Source organism: Sarcophilus harrisii, chromosome X, assembly GCF_902635505.1.
Source record: "Sarcophilus harrisii chromosome X, mSarHar1.11, whole genome shotgun sequence".
Lineage (NCBI taxonomy): Eukaryota > Metazoa > Chordata > Mammalia > Dasyuromorphia > Dasyuridae > Sarcophilus > Sarcophilus harrisii.
Genome location: NC_045432.1, coordinates 79942117 through 79960407, shown reverse-complemented (window position 1 = coordinate 79960407; position 18291 = coordinate 79942117). Strand labels below are relative to the sequence as shown.

The window sequence follows — 18291 nt, the reverse complement described above, 5'->3', positions numbered from 1 at the left end:
ACAAGTGACTCTAGCATATTAGTTTTCATACAAAATCCATTTAAGTATACAGATCAAGTTACCAGTGTATGTTACAGTACCACATCCCATCAGCCACGGGCAGAGGCGATTCCCTGCTCTGCCAGAGATGGGCTAAATTCATTTTCAGGGGAAACCAAAGTTTGCCCAAACAATACCCAAATTGAAAGAGTGTGAGGACAGGAAGGAAGGCACCGTAGGATTAAAATCCACTCAAGAGAGTTGCAGTTGTCTCAGTACTCTGTTCCTATCAATTACCCCACCCCACCCCAGCAAACTGGCCCTAGCAAATAAGTCAGGACCAATCCTTTGACCTCACTGGCAAAAGAGCATTCAGCAAGTAACCTCTCAAGCCAGATATCTCCATATACGGGACAAAATATTTCCCTGGAAGAAAACAAATTCCTCAGTCTGAGGATGTCCCTCTGTTGGGAGAAAAAACTGGGAAGCCTTGCACGAACTCAACTCAGAGAAAAGTGGGTCGACCCAGTACAGTCTACAAAGTAGTCACAATGTTGTAAAGAAAATCAACTGTGAAAGGCAGGAATGCTTGGCACCACAACGACCCACAACAATTCTTGGCATTCATAATGAAACTTGCCATCCACCTCCTGACAGACAGAGGGTAGACTCGGGAGTAGATTGAGGTATATTTTCTTCTCTTTTCTTAGCCTTTTTTTTTTTGGGGGGGGGGGGGGGGGGGGGGGGGGGGGAGGCATGGGAGGAGAGCCTGGCTACAGTGGAAAGGTGTTTTGTCTGCCTAGACATGTTTGTAATGGGTTCTATTTTCCTTGCCTTCTCAATGGGGGAGAGAATTTGGAACTGCAAATAAAATTGAATTGCCAGTTTTTCAATTTGATGAATTTGCTAACGATTGGGCAATTTGGAGACCGTGACAAAGCCCTCAAAGAGTACCACGAGCTTGAGCCATCGGGATAGCCATAATGCACCTCTGAGATCTCATCTGGCCGATGGTGGGCAAACATCCGAACAACTGGTATCATAGGCCCTGAAGTGGCTGGCTCTTGAGGACCACACACTCCCCTCATTAAAGCAGGGCTTTTTTTCCCCCCAAAGTGCTAATGTATGTTAGTTAAGATGCTGCCTCTACCAAGAGAGGCAGCCTTCCCCCCACCCCTTGGGCTACGACCACCGTGCTTGACACATGGGGAAATAGATATGGCATGAAAATGGCAGTTAGAAGCTGATACATGGACAGTAGGATATTTTCTGGGCCTTTCTTTCCTGGGTTCAGTCCAATGGTGCCGAGCTATATGGAAGCACCAGTAAGCACTTGTCTGCAGCTGGGGATAAAGTGTCTATGAAGCCTGATGAGTTTCATCTCCTGATCTTATGGCACATGATAAAGAGGAGAAATTAGTTTAGGGTGAAGAGGAAAGGATGGTGCAGATTCCCTACACCAAGCCCTAATATTTGCTTCTACCCAGAGTTCCTAGTCCTCTAGAAGGCTCCCTCTAAATATACCCAGGCCAAAATCCACCATCTAGGATTGGGAATGTTGAGATCACAAAAGGCACATCTTATTCACTGAAGGAAGAGGAAAGGAGACACAAGAGATCCATTTAATACCATTTCCCAGATTCCCACCAGCCTCAGTATAATTTTTAAAAGTGGGGTATGTGGGGAAGTCAGTGCTACATCTGGCTGTCCCTCCCAAATCAAGAGTAGAGGGGTTTTCTTTTTCCTTCTGGGGAATCACAAAATCCCATAAACTCAGATGGAGAGAATGGAGGAATAGCTGAATTGTTTGGGCCAATCAAGAGGGGGAGGTCCCTCAATCGGGGAGGGAATGGGGGTGAAGGGGGGGAAAAACAGGGGAAGGACGGACACAACCCCAGCCTCGAGCTCCTAAAAAGCCCTAAGCCTCACAGGGCAGGCATAGAGATAAGAAAACTGTCCCACCAATCAAGGAGTCTCCGAGTTCAGCCCTGAAGAAGAGACAAAGAATCTCCTTAATGTTAGTGGTAAGAAGGATGCTAAAGTCTGTCCTGTGTCATGTGGTTTCCCTTTCTGGGTAGAAAAGAGTAATGAAATGGAGGATACCACGAGGCCTGCACTGCCACCAGAGCCTATCCCCAAAGCACCATGGCCTCCATTAATCTTTGCATTTATGAAGCATTTCATCGGGGCCATGTCACCTGAGGCCCGGGGCCAAGGAAGGCTCGGTGGGAAACCAAGGGAGATCCAAGAGGCCCCCAGCTCCTTCCGCCCCGCTGGCCTCACTAGGAGGCCCCCCGTTTCTCATAGACCTTGCCGAAGTAAACACCTCATCTTGGGAGAGAGGTGGGAAGGGCACAGGCAGGAGAGGGACAGGGCTAAGCGTAAGGAACATCTGGGAAACAAACAAGAAACAAACAAACTTTCCAAAATTGGTACATCCAAAGAAAGAAAAGAAAAACTTAAGGCAACAACTTCATGCAACCACACCTGCCCCACAAAGCCCAATGCTCAGCACCAAGGAGCAGGCAGTCCCGCCCAGCCCTGTTCCCCACTTCCTCATCAGGCCCAGTCCCAAATACCCTCAGGACTGGGGGCGACAGAAGGGTTCCCGGCAGAGGAGGCCCACGGCGCCGGCTGGCCACTGGTGCCCAGGCGCTGTTGCTGGAGCTACAAGAGGATGCATTTCTTTGTGTTCTTCTTGGTGACCGGGTATAGCACAGCTCTCACAGCCTCCGCGAACACCTCACCGACCCCATCCTGCATCAGGGCCGAGCACTCGAGATACTTAACAGCGCCCACTTGCTTGGCCAGGGAGGTCCCTTGCTGAGGAGTAGTAGGCGACAGGCTCTGCTCCTTCAGTCTCTTCAAGGTCGCGAGGTCATTTCGCAGGTCCTTTTTGGTGCCCACAAGCAGGATAGGCACATTGGGGCAATGATGGGAGACCTCCGGATGCCACTTGTGCCGCACATTGGCATAGGAGGAAGGGCTGCCAATGGAGAAGCAGATGACAAAGACATTGGTCTGAGGGTAGGACAGGGTCCGGAGCCGGTCGTACTCCTCTTGGCCGGCCGTGTCCCACAGATTCAGGCTGACCGTCCGGCCGTCCACGGACATCTGGGCACTGTAATTGTCGAAGACGGTGGGGATGTACTCCTCGGGAAAGGCGTTGGTCGTGTAGCTAATAAGAAGGCACGTCTTGCCCACAGCCCCATCCCCAACCACCACACACTTGATTGTCTGCATCCTTCCTCCTCCCTCCACGGTCCTGTGCATGAGAGAAAGGCAAGAAGGGTCAGCTGAGGCCCGGTCACCTCAGGGAGCAGGGCTTCTCTTAACACCCAGCTTCTTACAACTCCCCATGTGGGCTCTTATAACTGGGGGTTATGAAATTAGCCTGTGGCGTACCGGCTGCTCATGAAATTATGTGGAGGTGAAGGTCATGAAATTATGATTTGCTATCAGTAAATGTTTTATTTTGACTTATTTTTAATACCTAACATACCTAAGTCACATCAAAGTGTCTTGGGCGAAAAGGGGTCTTGAGTAGAAAAATTTAAGAAGCCCTCTAAGGGGCAGCTAGGTGGCGCAGCGGATAGAGCACCAGCTCTGAAGTCAGGAGGACCCGAGTTCAAATCTGGTCTCAGACACTTGACACTTCCTGGCTGTGTGACCACGGGCGTCGCTTAACCCCAATTGCCTCAGCAAAAAAAAAGCCCCGTAACATACTCAGTCATGGAAATAGGAGGAGACCGACACTCCCTGTTGTTCCACTGGAGTCAGGCAGAGAGCAAAGCCCTATGGAATAACAGAACGAGCACTGAACGGCGACTGCCGCTGTGTGACTAAGGTCACTTTGGTTCCCTGGGCCTCAGCTCCCCCTTTAGCAAAAAAAACCTCCGAGGAGTCCCTCAGCTCTAAATCTTAGTCTTTGCCTTCCTCGGGATGAAATGGAAGGAAAGACAACACTCACTCCCAATCTTTGTTACAAACTCAGCAAAAGGAACTTGCATCCCTCACAAATGACAAAGCCTTCACGTAGAAATGTGGGGGGTCATGGAAGTCCCTCTTCCCATCCCCACCCCCACCTCCAAGCTATTGAACAGACCGGCTGTTTCTTCTCCCCTCCCCAGAAAATCGCCAGTACAGTGCAGCTTAGCCACAGGCTAAGCCTCCGTTCCTGAGAAAACTGATTCACGGGAAGAAGCAAGATTTCTGACTCTCCTGTTTAGGTGCCTCCACATGATACCCACACCTTAAGATGCATGCACTTTCCTCACATTTCTAGGCTAGCAGGTCCAGATCAAGGCCTAACAGACATTTAGTAAGCACCTACTCGGTGTTCAAAGCCTGGTCCCAAAACAGAGCAGCTCAAGCAGCTTGATCCTCCAGGGAAACCCACCACCTAGAGAACAGCAAACACAAAGCTGATTGAGAAGCAGCCGGGCCTGAGGCCTTTGGGAGAAGCCTCAAAGGACTAAGTTAAGTCCCCTGGGGAGAATGAGAAGGGAAGGGTATGGCCAGACCTGGGGCAGCGGGGGGGGGGGGGGGGGGGGGGGGGGGGGGGGGTAGGGCAGACTGGCAAAAGATGGCGACAGGTCTCTCTTCCACTAAGCTTGGCAGGAGCTCTTCAGACCGCCGGATGGGGGTGGACCTGAAATAGGGAGAAATCAGCAGTGACCAGGCTGATGGAGGCTGACTGGAGAGTTAGGGACCAGAGCGAGGCAAGGTGAGGATGTCTCGGAGGTCAAGAACAGAGAGGTGCTACCCAAGAGTGTAGTGAAGGGGGAAAGAATTGTCGGGCGCGGGGGGGGGGGGGGGGGCCTCCGCCTGGCGGGGGGGGGGGGGCGGGGTGTGCATGGAAATGCCTGATTTGGCATGCAGGCTGGAGTTCCAGAGAGTCCAGGAGAAGTGCTGGATACAGAGATGGCAAGTTCTCCTCTTCACAGAGACGAGTGGCCAAACCGTGGGTGTGAATGACATCCCCAGTCAAGAGGAGAAGGCCCAAGAGGGGACTCGGGGAGAGCCGATGGCTAATGAGCACTCTGGATCCTGGACCTTGGTTTCCTCATCTGTAAAACGAGAGGAGCTGGGCCTCTAGGATGATCAGGAAGTCAAGGGCTCTTGACACAGGAAAGCAGGCGGAGGAGTGGGCTGACAAGTCTATTTTTTAGCAGTCTTTCCTTCACCTTAGGGGGCAGATCACACTGCAGCCTTGAAAAGGTCAGGTCTATTAAACCTCATTGAAATGACAAAGCTGGTAGAAATCCCATGTATTCCCCAAAGCCAGAAGGGGACCTCCCTCTGCCCCTTTCAGATGCAACTGATGGGAAAAAGTCCAACTAAAGTCATAAAGGAAATTCCCATTTGTTTCCCCTCGAAGCTTTATGGGGAAAAACCCTCATAGGTCTACTATGAGTCTGAATGGACAGCAGAATACTGGGGTCGGTAAACCAGATGAATGCACTAAAAAGGAGGCTTGTGTTTCGAGAGGGAACGGTAATTTCTCAAGTGTGGAAAGCATTCTGAAGTGGTCATAATCCCCGCTCGGCTCCCGCCTCCCCCTTTCTCCAAGTGTGAGGCCAGGAAGGGGCTGGACTGGGGACCGCTGAGCCAGACAATGAGGTCCGGGGGAAGGAGGCCCCGACTGCGTCGAAAGGAAGGGTGGGGGCTGAAGTGGCCGGGTGCAGAGGGTGCCGAGAGGCCTTTGGTCCTGGCCCGCCAGTGGTGCCCATGTGGAGAATGCCTCTACCTCCTCTCTGAGGTCGGTCAGTCTTTGCACTCTTCCCATCCTCTTCCAGATAGCCGGTCGCTATATTCGGAGCCTCGGGATTCTGCTCCCACCCTGCAAAGGGAAGCCTCTTTGTCCAAGAAGATAACCCAGGTGCAAAATCTAGTAATTCTCAAGGAGAGCTCTCCACAGCAGCCCTTAGAAGTTCCATCCCCAAATGCTCTCCCTATGACGGCCACCTTGGCTCACCTTGGCTACTGAAGTGCAGCAGCGTAGGGGTTCACGGGCAAGGTAACCTTAAGAGGAACAGTACTTAGGTCAGTGAAGGGGCACCACCTCTTGTCAAGAAGCCCTGAGTTCAAATTCAGCCTCAGATACTTCCCAGCTGGGTGACCCAGGGTGAGCCACTTAACCCATCTGGGCCTTAATCTGCAACATGGGGGCCATAAAAGCACCTGCTTCCCAGGGATCAAACGAGATCATATTCATAAAATGCTTTGCAAACCCTCCAGCAATATGGCAGCGCCAGCACGGCAGCAGGTGCCTTATTCTAGAGACCCGGGACTACAGTTTACATGCACAACTGAGGCAGGCATTTCTATGAAAACATTTCTCTATTGTATAAACATGTTCTTAAAATGCTTTTCAGGTTTAATGGGAATCTTCTGCTCCCATCCTGGGGGGGGGAGGGGGGCCACAGAAAACTAGCCCTGCCACTTTCCATAAATGGAAACCTGTCCTTGGAATCAATCAAAGGGACTGCCTGAAGCAAAGGTCCTCAGATGAGGAGAAGGGGGGGGGGGGGGGGGGGACACACCTCAAGAATGGAGGCAGGGCAAAGGCTAAAAATAAAGTAGGCCCGAGCTGGGGCAAAGAGAGAAATCAAGGCAGACCCAAGAGTCAGCCAGAGGCCCTCCATTGGTACCTCCCTCCCCAAGGGCTGAGGGCAGCTCCTTCCCCACCCTCCTCTCCCCGTGCCAGGCTGTGAACAGAGCCCGTAGTGTATTCAGCTTCTCTCTTTGTCCAAACAGTTATCAGGCATGAACATTTTTGCCCAAATTAAAGCAGAGGGCTCAACCTCGGCCTCAACACGCAGAATTTGCCTAACTGGAGACTGGAGGATGGGAATTGTACCCTAACTTTTCATTTGCCATAAAGCATTAGGGGAAGGAGCCAAGCTGACTTGAGGGGCCATCATACTGCCCCATGGTCAAAAAAGGAACTAACTGTTGTCCTTGGATCTGGCAAAAGGGGATGGGGAAAAAGGAAGCTGAAAGAAGAGATTGTCAGGCAGCTGCCTCTGCTTCAACAGGGACCCCCCACACCTACCACACTCACACTTAGGATTCCTTCATTCACTCACTTGAGCTCTTAAGATGGCAGAGTCATAGACTTAAAACTGGAAGAGACCTCAGAGGTCAACTGATCCACCCCCTCATTTTACAGCAGAGGAAACTGAGGCAGCCCAGAGAAGCCCTAACATCCCATGAGTGGCCAAAGTGAAATGTGAGCGTATGATTGACCTTTGTCACAAAACCCACCTTAAAGCACAGCTGAAGCGATGATGAGACATCCCTCAATAGAACTCTGCCAACTTTAAGGGGAAAATTCCTACCCCAGCCTCCTCTGGATCATCCTGCCCATAAATGTATGGGCATGATGTATACTGATGTGTATAAGTAATCAGTAATGTATACTGATTCAAGTTATTAGAAGAGATCTCTCCGAGCCTCCCATTTTAGGCCCAACTGTCTTAACTGCTTTTAAAAGGGGAACTCTGGTCAGAGTCAGAAAGGAGAGATGCTCATGGGCTGGGCAGGATTCTGGAGAAGCTTCAACAGCTGCCTGAAAAGGCAGTCTCCAATCAACGTCCTCCTTTCTTTTCCAACATTCTCCAGGCTGGCCTCTGGCCCGGATCATTCCATTCAAACGACCGTCTCCAAAATCACCCATGAGTTCTGTCTCAATGGCTAACCAGACCAACCTCTTCTCATCCTTCTTGACTCAACTGCGGCCGTGGATGTCGCTGCTCACCTTCTTCTGGGGTTTGACGGACAGTAGCTCTCTCCTGCATCCGCTCCTCTCTGGAGGACTGCCCCCTCTCACTTTCTTTGGCTAGATCCAGACAGGCTGTACCAGTTGAGACTGATGGGCCTTTTTCTCCCTTTCTTTTGCTTGGTGATCTAACCAGATTCCCACAGATGTAATTATCAACTCTATGCTGATGATTAATCCAGCCTCCACCCATATTAAATGTCCAACTGCCTAAGGGCCATTATTAAACTGAATGTGCTGCACTTAACTCATCCCCATTGAGCCCTCCCCTCCGAGTCTCTCCTCTTCCTGTCTATGGTACCTCTATTCTCTCGGTCCTCTGGGCTCCAGATCTCAAAAAGCACTGTGGAGCCCTTGCTCTTCCTCCCCCATATTCCCAAATCTGTCATCAAGTCCCATTACTTTTACCTACATAACATCTCTCATATATGGTCCCAATGTCTCATGGGCCACTGCCACCCCACTGGGGCAGGTCTGGCTCTACACTAATGCAAAATCTCCCTCTCCCCTCTCCAATCCATCTTCCATTCAACCACCACCACAGGCTAGATCAAGTCACCCACTCCCCCCAATAAACGCCAATGGATCCCTACAGTCTCCAGATCAACTACAAAACCCTCAGCTTAACATGGAAAGCCCTTTACAACCTACCTTGCCCCCCGACCTTTCCAGCCCTACTCCCTACTCATACCAACACAATCTTGGATTTAGGGACACTGGCTGGCTTCCTGGCAGTTCCGTGAACAAGATACTCCACCTCCTGACTTTAAGCAGTTTCTTGGGCTGTCCCTCAAGTTCTCCCTCCTCAGCCCGCAGGAAGCCTCCAGGGTTTCCTGGCTAGTTTCAAGTGTCAGCTCCAACCATCCGTTGTGCAAGAAGCCTTTCCTGCTCTCCCTTCATGCCAAGGCCTCCCATGTGTCCAGCCTGCGGCTGATCTGTGGAGTTATAGCTGAGTAGCTTCAAGCCTCTTCCCACTAGACTGAATTGATTTGAGGGCAGAGCCTTAACTTACTATCTCCAGTGCTTAGTAAAGGACCTGGCCTGTGACAAGCTCTTATCAACAGCCTGAATCTGGTTCTATGGGATGAGCTCCTCCAGCAATAAATACCAAGTTACCCAAGCCACCCAACTAAGTCCAAGTAGCCAGTGTTTATACAACACCTAGGAAGTATTCTAATGACTGGAGCAGACCCAAAAAAAAAAAAAAAGGGATGGCCACAGCAGATAAGGAGCTCAGTCCCTTGGGAGAATTTACAACTCTACTGGGCAAATGGGTGAGAAGAGATCCCCTGAGGCAAAGCACACCCCAGGGGAGAAATGCTGTGCAAAGGAGGCAGCTCTTGAACTCTCAAGGGAGACCCCCCTCATTGATGTAGTAAGAAGGCCTCCAGGACCTATGCACACTATGGCTGAGGGAGAGCTCATGCCAAGTTCAAATAATATGGAGTTAGGCCCATGTGGCTGAAATGCAGAGAGCCCCAAACAAGGTCAGCAAGGTCAACTTGAACCAAGGGGTAAAGGTTTTAAATGCCAAGCTGACGAGCCCCTGAAACTTCTTGAGCAGGGGAGTGACAGGTTCAAACCTCCACTCGAGAAACTCATTTGGCAGCTAAGTGAAAGCTGGGCTGAGGTGGGAAGAGACTAGGAGCAGAGAATCCGGGAGGTTCCTGCCACATCATTCATGGGAAAGGTCACTGAGGAGGGCCTGAGCTAGGGAGGTATAGAAAGGGGATAAGAGGTGTAGTGGACATAGAACCCATGAGGTCTCAAGTCTCAGACAGAACTTCAGCAAAGCACTAGGACCAACGGCAAAGTCTAGTCTTAGCTGGGGTCATTTCTCCATTTGTTTAGCCTGTTCTGTCTGCCAGCTGTTGCTTTGGATCCAACACGGGGTGAAAAGGTATCAGCCAAGTCTGGTTGTTTTGACCTCCAGAACGTCTGCCCCATTCTATCCACCTTCCCAGAGTCCCTCACCAGGGATTAATGCAATAGGCCAGAACTGCCTCCTGTCTGTCCCTCAGCTGCCAAAGCCCTCTAGCTTAGATGCGGCTTGAAGCCTGTCACTGGCCCTCTCGAGAAGCCTCGGGGCCTCCCTCTGGCCTCTAAAATAAGAAACAAGCTCCCTGGCTTGGCATTAAAAAGCCGGCGAGCCCGTCTGGAGCTGGAGCTCTTTTCGCACCCCTTCCCTTCCGTGCTTTTCTCCACTTCGGGGCCGCCATCTCGGTCGCCGCCTCCCCCCGCCCTCCCGCTGCCTGGCAGGGTTTCCAGAGTCCCTCCTCACCCTATCTCCCACGCAGAAGAATGGGGGAAGGGCAGGCGCTTTCACTTTTTGCGTCCTCCTCCCCCAAACTTTCCTGGGATGTTATTGGGAGACCTCCTTCCCCCCCCCCCCCCATTCCGGACTGGCCTCCGACTCTTCGCAGCCCCCAGTCCCTTCTTCCTTCCGGGCCCCCTGAGGCCCACTCTGGCCAGGACGGCACACGCGTGCGCTCTGTCCTCCTTCCCAAGGCCAAAGATCAGGTGGCGAGGGTTCCCAAGCCACCATTTTCGTAAAGCTGAGCCAGCGGCTCCGCCCCGCCCCGCCCCTCCCCCCAGCCTCGGCCCGCCCCGGCCGCGGGCAATCACCGTTACTGTGCCCCTCCCCCGGAAAAACAAACGTCGGCATCCGGGCATCGGCCTCGGCATCCCGCGGGCGCGGCGGGCGGCTCCCAGCCGGGGTTTCGCCCGGGGCCGCCGGGGGCACCCCGGGGGAGCTCCTGCACGGCTCGGCCCGTCGCGTCCCACCCTCCAGCGCCGTCCAGGCCGGTGCCCCACGTGCGGGGCCGCGCGCCCCGCCTCACCCCCCCCGGCCCCCCCCCCCCCCCCGTATTGAGGACCCCATCCTCCCGCTCCCCGGGCCGCCTCGATCGGCGGGCCGGCCTCTCCCGCGGCCTCTCACCGTGGCCCGTGGCCCGTGGCCCCTGGCCCGCCGGCCGCCGCCGCCGCCGCCTGAATCCTCGCGGCCACTTCCCAGGCTCGGCCAGCCCGCCGCCCCAGCTGCACATCCGGGAACTCCCACAGGCTCCTCCCCGTAGCCGCGGCCCCGTGACCTCCTGGGAAAGCTCGCGGGGAGGGGGGGGCACACCCCGCCCCTCCCAGGCTGGCCCCACCCCCGCTGGGCCCCGGGGCTCAAAGTGTCCTTTCCGAATCTGACTAGCAGGCCAGGAGCCTGACCCTTTTCCGAGCCCTCCCCTCTCCCGCAGGCCCGCGGTAGAGGCTCCAGCTCTCGGGACCGGCTCCTTCCAGGGAAACCAGGCGTCCGGGGCACTTAGCTGCCTAGGCCTCTAGGGGAAGAGTGATCGAGGCGGCAGTGCCCGCTCGTTGCCCGCGCCCGTCTCCTTGGCACTCGGTGCCGCCTTCCCCTCCGCGCTGGCTGATCACGGCCCCAAGGTGCAGGGCCACCCGAGCGCGGGCAAGGGGCCCCTCTCGGGCCTGCGGCTGGAGGCGTCTGGGCGCCGGCCACTCGCTAACAAGCTGGAAGATTCCACGCAGTGGCGGGCGGGGTCGGGAAAGGGGCGGCCCCCACCCGCGCCCTCCACCCCCAAAGCTTTCCCGGCCCGAAACCTTTCACTGTCTCCGCTCCTCGCGAGCTGCCCCCAGCGCCCGGAGCCTTTCCCAAGACGGGCTGCCGGGCTAGGCCTCCCCGCCCGATCGTGGCCCTTGCCAAGGGGCTGTTTTCAATTTGCACAACTTTCCATTTCGTGCGCTGCCGTCGGCCAACTCCTTCCCTCAAAGGGTCGCCCGGGGAGGTCTGGCCGGCCCGTATTGGCCGAGGGAGGGAGCCCGAGCCAAGAGATGTGGCCCAAGAAATCACTCCCAGGCTGCAAAAATCTTCCGAAAGGATTGAAGCCCAGGATCCCAAGCCTGCGGCCGCCCCCCCGAAATGAACCGCTCTCGGGGGCCAGGGAGAGCGCCCCCCACCGGGGGCCGCCTGTTCTCAAGCAGCTCCACAGGCTTCTCGCGGCCACTTGCCGGCAATACTTCCCGGTATCGGGAAGTCTAGAAACCCGGCCCTCCGGGGTTTGGTCGGAGGGACTTGGGGAGGCCGGGGCAGGGACTGGCTGCTCACTTGTCCAAAGGCCACTGCACCTAAAACGCAAGACCAACCCCCCCCCTACACCCCCCCCCCAGCCCCTCCTTCTTGGCAGGCAGGGGAGTCGGCCCCGAATCTGCTCGGCTGCTGGCTGGGGGCAGTGGGCAAACTTCCGGGGACCCGCTCCCCTCAGCAGTTCTGTGTCGGGCGCCTGCAGGGTACCTTAAGCTCCTCTCCACGTTGGGACTTTTTTCTCTACGCCCAAAAGGCCAGCTAGCTAAAGGCAGACTCTTCTGAAAAGAACTGAACCATGTCCTGCACACCCATCCAATCCCAGCCTGCTCGCAGGCTCTCCCCCCCACCCCCCACCCTATGCACAGAAATGAAAACAGGAAGCCGGTGCCTAATGACGCCAGCTGCAGGGACCCGGGGAGACATTCCCGCTCCCCGGCCGGATCCTAGGCTTTCCATTGGGCCACCCCGCCCTGCCCAGGGAGCTGAGGGAGCTGGGAGTAGGGTGCTGGGCCCGCCTGCAGCTGTGTGAAGCAGGTAGGGAAGGTGCCCATGGGAGCTTGAAAGGCCCAGAATTTGAAGGCAGTAGTTTTCAGGGCCAGGAAGGGGGCCCCCCAAGGACATGCTGCAGAAACCTTCCACTAGAAGGAAGCTGAATGTAATCCAAGATTCCCCAGCCCCGTTAGGTGACCAGGACCCCTTTCTGAAGGGATCGTTGCTGCTCAGGCCGCCCCCATCTTATCCATGTAAAGCTCATGGTTTGACCCCATCACTCAATATGGCCATCCCGGAACAAATCCAGACCCAAAGTGAATGGGGAAGAGAAGTGACCATCACACCCCTCTCTTCTGTACTTAGGAGTGCCCCTGAGCTATTGCCCTTCCCTACTTTTTCATGACACCAGAGTGGCAGCATGGAGAAGGGGCAAGCGGGCAATTTTGGAAGAGCCTTGCCAGACGCAGCTCCTAAGTGAGCCAAATCGGGGCAGTACCAGTCATACACCAACCCGGATCTACCCTCCACCTTGGAGAGCTACAAGGCCTCGGCTCATTTTGCCAGATCCTAGCAGCCACCCCCACTTCACACAGCCTGAACCTGGCAGTGGGCGAGCCCAACTCTCAGATCGTCAAGGAGTCTCGCTGCCCATCCCGTCTCCTGTGCCCACTTTCCAGAGGCGTTGGCCAGAGTGCCGAACCTATAGCTGGGAGACTCCCCCATTCACCCTGTGGCCACAGGTATGTCACTCCCTGGTTTCAATCTGATCCATAAAACTGGGATCAAAGCTTTAGCGTTGATTTTCAAGGGGGCCCCGGGGATTAACTGACAAGATGCTACCCGGAGCACTTTGGAACCCTTAACCATCTATCACTGCTATTCTCTCCTCCCAGCCTACAAGCCATTTCCTTGCAACTGGAGAGCAGAGGCAGCTCTGGAAACAAGCCCCAAGCCCAGAAGGAGCTCAGTGAACTGCAAAGGCTGCAGGATGAGGCCCTTCCAGCACTGGGTCCAAAGCCCAGTCCCAGCTGCAGGCAAAACCAGTCTCCCCCCCCCCCCCTCACCACCCGAGCCCTTACAGGAACATTTGGTCCTCTCGCCATCGTGGTTTCTCTGGAGTTCCCATGTTTCAAGGAGAAAATATGATCCCAGAAGAGCTCAGAATAGACAAAGTCCTGGATTGAGACTCTGAGCTCTATCACTCCCAGTTCAATTTACTCCAAACCACCAAGCACCCAGTAAGAGTCAGGCAACGGTGCTAGGCTAAGTCCCTGAAGCTCCTCAAGGAGTTTCCCTTCTACAAGGCCAGGGTTCTAGAGAAGTAAATGGAATCTTGTCCCAAATACTTGGTTCCAGATTTCAGGCTCCAGAGCCACAAAACTGTTCCAGCATTTCTGCCCTCTGTTCCAGGACTGCAGAAGCAGGAGCGGCCTGGATACAGAGCCCCAAATCCTCATGGGGCATTAAGTTCTCTCTCCACTCAAACCTTTGCAGCCATGTACAGGTACCCATGTTAACCCACCTCCTTTCTGGAGAGTATCCACTACTGTTTTTGTCTTTTGACAGGGCCCTGTCTCCTGTTTCTTTTATATTTCTGATTTCCCCCTCCTCACCCAGGCCAGCAGAGGTTTGGGCACATGGCCTGTATGAAATAAATTCCAGATTTATGTCAGAGACAGTGGGATATCTGTGTGGATTGGTCTGGTTTTATTTGGTGGCGGGGGGTTGTTTTTCGTTGGGAATGTGAAGAGGCAGGGAAGACTTAAGACCAGGTACTGAGAGAGGGAAACAAGCCTCCAGACGTTGTTCTTGAACTGAGGAGAGAGCGAGAGGATGATGCTGCGTGATCGGAGGACCACAAAATGTGTCTGAGCAGGAGGACCAGCAGGGGAAGGATCCTTCTTATGTTTTCTTCACCAGCCCCTAGCCCGGTTCCCAAGAACAGCATGCAACTGACCACACCCCGACTCCCAAATCCTGGAAGATCCTCAAAGATTCTGTGAAAATACCTAGCTAGGGGTCACTCTCCCTCAACCTCTTCCTCCTCTTCCTCTGTCCAGCTCAAATCATCATCTGAATCCTCCGGCTCCTCTCCAATCATCCCAGACCCAACGTCCTCCCCAACCTTCCCAATGGGCATCCCCGTTCCCGGCTGCTCCAAGTGGGCCCAAGGCCCTGGGTCAGCCTTGGTCAGGGAGATCTCAGCCCGAGACGGCATGAGGGAGACGGCGCTTTGTTCCACGGTTATGACCTGGGGAAGAGAGAGAGAAAGAACTCAGGAGAAGATGACACAGAGAGGTGAGGAAAAAGAAAGGGTCAAGGACAAGAGGTTACACCCAAGTCAAGAGAAAGGGATGAACTGGGAGAAAGGAAGACAGAGGCGAGAGGAGTTCCTTGACCTTGCCACTCAAAGCCTGAAGGCCTGCCCCCATCACAGGTGACCTTTCCATCCCACTCCTCCAAACCCTCTCCCCCACCCCCACTCACCCCACACAGCTCCATTTGTTCCTGGAAAACCCGGTTGCCCTCAAAAGCTATATGGATGTGAAGCTGAAAGGGAACGGAAATGTTAGACTGAAAGGGCAGGGGAGGGAGACAGGCCTCCCCGGGTGCAGGAGCCAATCCATGGCCAACCCAAACTTATCCGTTTGCTCACGCACCTTGGTCCGACTGGCCTTGACCCAGCTGAGTGCAGGCAGCGGTCGCTGGCCATACACGGTCACCACCACTACAGAGGCCGTCTGGTGCCAGTCACGGCGGCAGGAGACACGTTGCTGAGGGCAATACAAGAGCCCCATGAGACCTCCAAAGCCACTTGGTTATCCAGTAGGTCCTGATGCTTGGAGCACCAGGTAGAATCCCAAGGAAATGTACCTGCCTCCTATCGCAAGGCATCTGGACCACTGAGGAGTAGCACGTCACCATGACAGTGCAAGGGATAGGCAAGGAAGACCTCAAGTAGGCTAGGTTCTGACCCAGAGATCAGGCAAGATGGAAGCCCCGGGGTCAGACTCACCTGCGTCTGCCAGAGATGTCTACCAAGGCTGCATCCTGGTTGTGCCAAGAACGTGCTAAAATCCACGGTTGTTATGCCACAGCAGCTCCAAGACTTCATCCTGCGGTGGGAAGGCCATCAAGCCCTTCTCGTACCTCAACTTCCCCATCTCTTTTCTTGTAAACAAATACGGTTCCATGCCACCCCCTTTCCTTACCCCTCATGGAATCGAGGCCCTCCAGGATGGAAACTGCAGGGGCTGGCATCACTCTCCGGGCCTTGGAACACCTGGGGGAGGGGGGGAACGGGAAGGAGGCAGAAAGGCAGGGAGGGAATAAAGGGACACATAAGAGTACCTCACGTGATCCCCAACCACTCCCCAAATCTCGACAGGTTTTACTTACAGCACCGCATGCGGGGTTCCGGCAGACAGAGCCAGGCTGGACCACAGCGTCACCAAGTCCTAAGCAGAGGAGATGGGGGGGGGGGGGTCAACAAGAATAGTTCTCCCCACCTTGAAATCGCCTCCGCATCTTAGGCTGGAGGTCCCGGAGATATTTTAAGCTCATCATGTGCATGATGAAAAAGCTGCCTTTTTCCTTCAAGCCACTGCTCTTCTTAATTTTGCCATGACTGCTGAGGGCCCACCCACCATCTGGTCATCCTCACTCAGCTCCCATATCCAATCAATTAGGACCGATATGGCCAATTATAACAGCCTAGTCCAGCCGGTTCTATCTTCGCATCTGTCTCTTCCTCCCTGCTGAGGCGGCGCCGCCCCAGTGGGAGCCCTCATCACCCTAGGCCTGGCCTATTGCAGCAGCCTGCTTTGGAGGGAGGGTCTGCCTGCCTCCAAGCTCTCCTTCCGCCAGGCCATCCTCCACTCAGCCAATAAGATGCTTTCCCTAGAACACAAGTCTGACCCATCCCTCCCTGCTCAACAAAGTCCACCCCCATTCAATAACCTCCAGTGGCTCCTTAATACCAACCTCCAGGATCAAAAGGAAGATCTCCTAGCTTTTCATGTCCTTCATTACTTAGCCATCTTCCACCTTTCAAGTCTCTCCACAACATATTACAAGTCTTTGATCCAGGGACAGCGCCCCCTTGCCCTCCCTCCATCTAGGGCCTGTGCATTTCTCTATTTTTCAGTTCCAAATTACCTCCCCCCCACACCCAATGAGAAGGAAAAAATACCCCCCTCCCAACCCCTTTACAAATAGAAATAAATCCCCATATTAGCCAGGTACACAGGAAAGAAAAAATCTCCTTCGGTTGGCACGGCGTCCATTGGCTCTTTCCAAAAGAGCATTTTCCTGATGAGCCTTGTACAATTATGGCTGCTTCGACCGAGCGCTTTCACTGGCCCTCTCCCATGCTCCTCACCTACTGGCTCCTTTCAGGTCTTGGCTGAAGACCGCCTTCTCCCAGAAGCCTTTCCCGGATGCTATCAGCTAATCCCTTCCTTGAGCTTCTCCCTCTGGCCTACTTCTCTCATATACATCCCTATGTTCGTGTACACCTATGGCACCGTTGGCACATTAACCCGCCCACTAAATTGGGAGCTCCTGGAGGACAAGGCTCGGCCGGCCTTCCTTTGTAAGGGCAGCACTTAGCACGGTGCCTGGCCCACGGTAGACATTTAACAAACACTAGAGACTTGTTGACCTGCTGCAGGCTCGGGGGCCTCTGATGCAAGCTCCTTCTGTTCCAGGGCACTCTCCAGGGCATGAGATACGCTGAGTGGCAGGAGGCACAGGTTCAGCTCTTCCCTGTGGAGCACAGCAAGTTCAGCTCCTGAGGCCCAAAGCAGGATCCCACATCCAACAGCCTCCAACGCCAGGAGCGATGATTCTGTACCTGGCAAGCTCATCCTCACCCAGCATTTAACAAAGCACGGGCCTACTTAGTTAATTCAAGTATTCTTATCCACATTTTTACAGGGAGACCGTAGCTCACAGAAGTTAAAGGACTAGTCCACAGTGGGAGGACAGTTACCTGAACCCCAATCTTCTTACTCTTACTCCAACAATGAGTCATTAATTTCTGTGGCTGTTTCCTTAGCTATAAAATGGGGACAAGAATAGCACCTACTCAAAGAGTTTGCTGTGAGGGACACCAAGTGCTTTGCCAACTCTAAAGTGAAATATAAATGCTACTAGGAAGGGACGTCACTGCCCCTCCTTCCTAGACAGACACCCACTGGCAGACCTCTTGCAGGGCCTCCTGGAGCCATCAATTCAGCTGCTCAGCTTTATCCCACCTTTTAGAAAGCCAGGCCCCACCCTCACTCTTGATTGTGGTCACATCTTCTCCCTTCCTTCCTACCTTCCCCCTTTACCAAATCCCTGCCTCACTCATCTTTTACCTCAGTGGTATCCCATCAAATGAGACAAAAAACACCTATGATCCCCACTCCGCCCATCCTCCTTCCCCGATGCCCGAGACCACCCCCCCTCCTGGGTTTGCCTCTGGAACATGAGGAAAAAAACTTTTTCTCCCCACTGCCCACCCCGACCCCATCCTTCCTATTCCCTCCCTCACTTAGGGCCTTCTGAGGCTCCATCCAAGGGCCCGGGCCTTGGGCCCCTGGAGGGCCTCCAGATAGAGCCTAGGTTCTTGGCACAGGGGCCCAGAGTACAGCCCAGGGGGGAGTAATAGTGTCAGGGACTTGCCTAAGGACCAAATGGGGCACCCACAGGGGAGGGGATGGGTTCCTGTTTAAGAACTTAGAAATTGTGGTCGTTGGGGGAAGGACCAACCCTAAGAAGAAAGGCCAACTTCAACCAGTTCTGTTCAGGATCCACACTCTTCCCCAGCCCACCCCCCCCAATCATGCCCCAAGTCATCCTCATCCCTCCGGCCACCCTTTATGGGACCCCAGGGTGATGGGCAAAGCACTTAGACAGACAAATCGTATGGAGGGGGCCAGGCCATCCCTACACCCTCCATTGG

At 54.3% G+C, this 18291-nt stretch overlaps 3 protein-coding genes across 14 annotated transcripts; 1 reads left to right on the top strand and 2 right to left on the bottom strand.

The window, feature by feature from the left end:
• Positions 1-712: 712 nt before the first annotated feature.
• LOC100925648 (rho-related GTP-binding protein RhoG) lies at positions 713-10924 on the bottom strand. 11 transcript variants are annotated; one of them, XM_031944575.1, is made up of 6 exons: positions 10701-10756; positions 5957-6003; positions 5729-5821; positions 4313-4381; positions 3706-3774; positions 713-3244 (listed from the first exon to the last, which is right to left on the bottom strand). In XM_031944575.1, the coding sequence occupies exons 5-6, from the start codon at positions 3711-3713 to the stop codon at positions 2647-2649; spliced, it is 606 nt and encodes a 201-aa protein (XP_031800435.1). In that variant the 5' UTR covers positions 3714-3774; positions 4313-4381; positions 5729-5821; positions 5957-6003; positions 10701-10756; the 3' UTR covers positions 713-2646. The 11 variants fall into 11 exon arrangements, 10 of the variants coding, with proteins under 10 accessions (XP_031800435.1, XP_031800432.1, XP_031800434.1 ...); XM_031944572.1 differs by having other exon boundaries at positions 5729-6003; positions 10701-10751; XM_031944574.1 differs by lacking the exon at positions 5957-6003 and having other exon boundaries at positions 10701-10738.
• On the top strand, positions 8974-13870 carry LOC116420369 (formin-like protein 3). Its single transcript, XM_031945086.1, has 4 exons — positions 8974-9036; positions 10358-10822; positions 11090-13081; positions 13235-13870. The coding sequence occupies exons 1-3, from the start codon at positions 8974-8976 to the stop codon at positions 12059-12061; spliced, it is 1500 nt and encodes a 499-aa protein (XP_031800946.1). The 3' UTR covers positions 12062-13081; positions 13235-13870.
• A 143-nt stretch (positions 13871-14013) lies between these two features.
• On the bottom strand, positions 14014-17743 carry ITGB1BP2 (integrin subunit beta 1 binding protein 2). Of its 2 annotated transcripts, XM_031944571.1 has the most exons (8): positions 17005-17743; positions 15741-15799; positions 15554-15624; positions 15358-15457; positions 15002-15115; positions 14829-14891; positions 14351-14592; positions 14014-14155 (listed from the first exon to the last, which is right to left on the bottom strand). In XM_031944571.1, the coding sequence occupies exons 1-7, from the start codon at positions 17207-17209 to the stop codon at positions 14362-14364; spliced, it is 843 nt and encodes a 280-aa protein (XP_031800431.1). In that variant the 5' UTR covers positions 17210-17743; the 3' UTR covers positions 14014-14155; positions 14351-14361. The 2 variants fall into 2 exon arrangements, with proteins under 2 accessions (XP_031800431.1, XP_031800430.1); XM_031944570.1 differs by having other exon boundaries at positions 14030-14592.
• Between the last annotated feature and the right edge of the window lie 548 nt (positions 17744-18291).

Excerpts from the sequence above, each read along its gene's own strand:
- LOC116420369 (XM_031945086.1), top strand. The coding sequence starts at position 8,974 with ATGGCCACAGCAGATAAGGAGCTCAGTCCCTTGGGAGAATTTACAACT. Across the intron at positions 9,037-10,357 it reads CAACTCTACTGGGCAAATGG|CCTCGGCCCGCCCCGGCCGC; the intron begins GTGAGAAGAGAT and ends CCCTCCCCCCAG. Across the intron at positions 10,823-11,089 it reads ACATCCGGGAACTCCCACAG|GGGAAGAGTGATCGAGGCGG; the intron begins GCTCCTCCCCGT and ends CTAGGCCTCTAG.
- ITGB1BP2 (XM_031944571.1), bottom strand. The coding sequence starts at position 17,209 with ATGAGCTTGCCAGGTACAGAATCATCGCTCCTGGCGTTGGAGGCTGTT. Across the intron at positions 15,458-15,553 it reads GGGCCTCGATTCCATGAGGG|GATGAAGTCTTGGAGCTGCT; the intron begins GTAAGGAAAGGG and ends TTCCCACCGCAG. Across the intron at positions 15,116-15,357 it reads GACATCTCTGGCAGACGCAG|CAACGTGTCTCCTGCCGCCG; the intron begins GTGAGTCTGACC and ends TATTGCCCTCAG.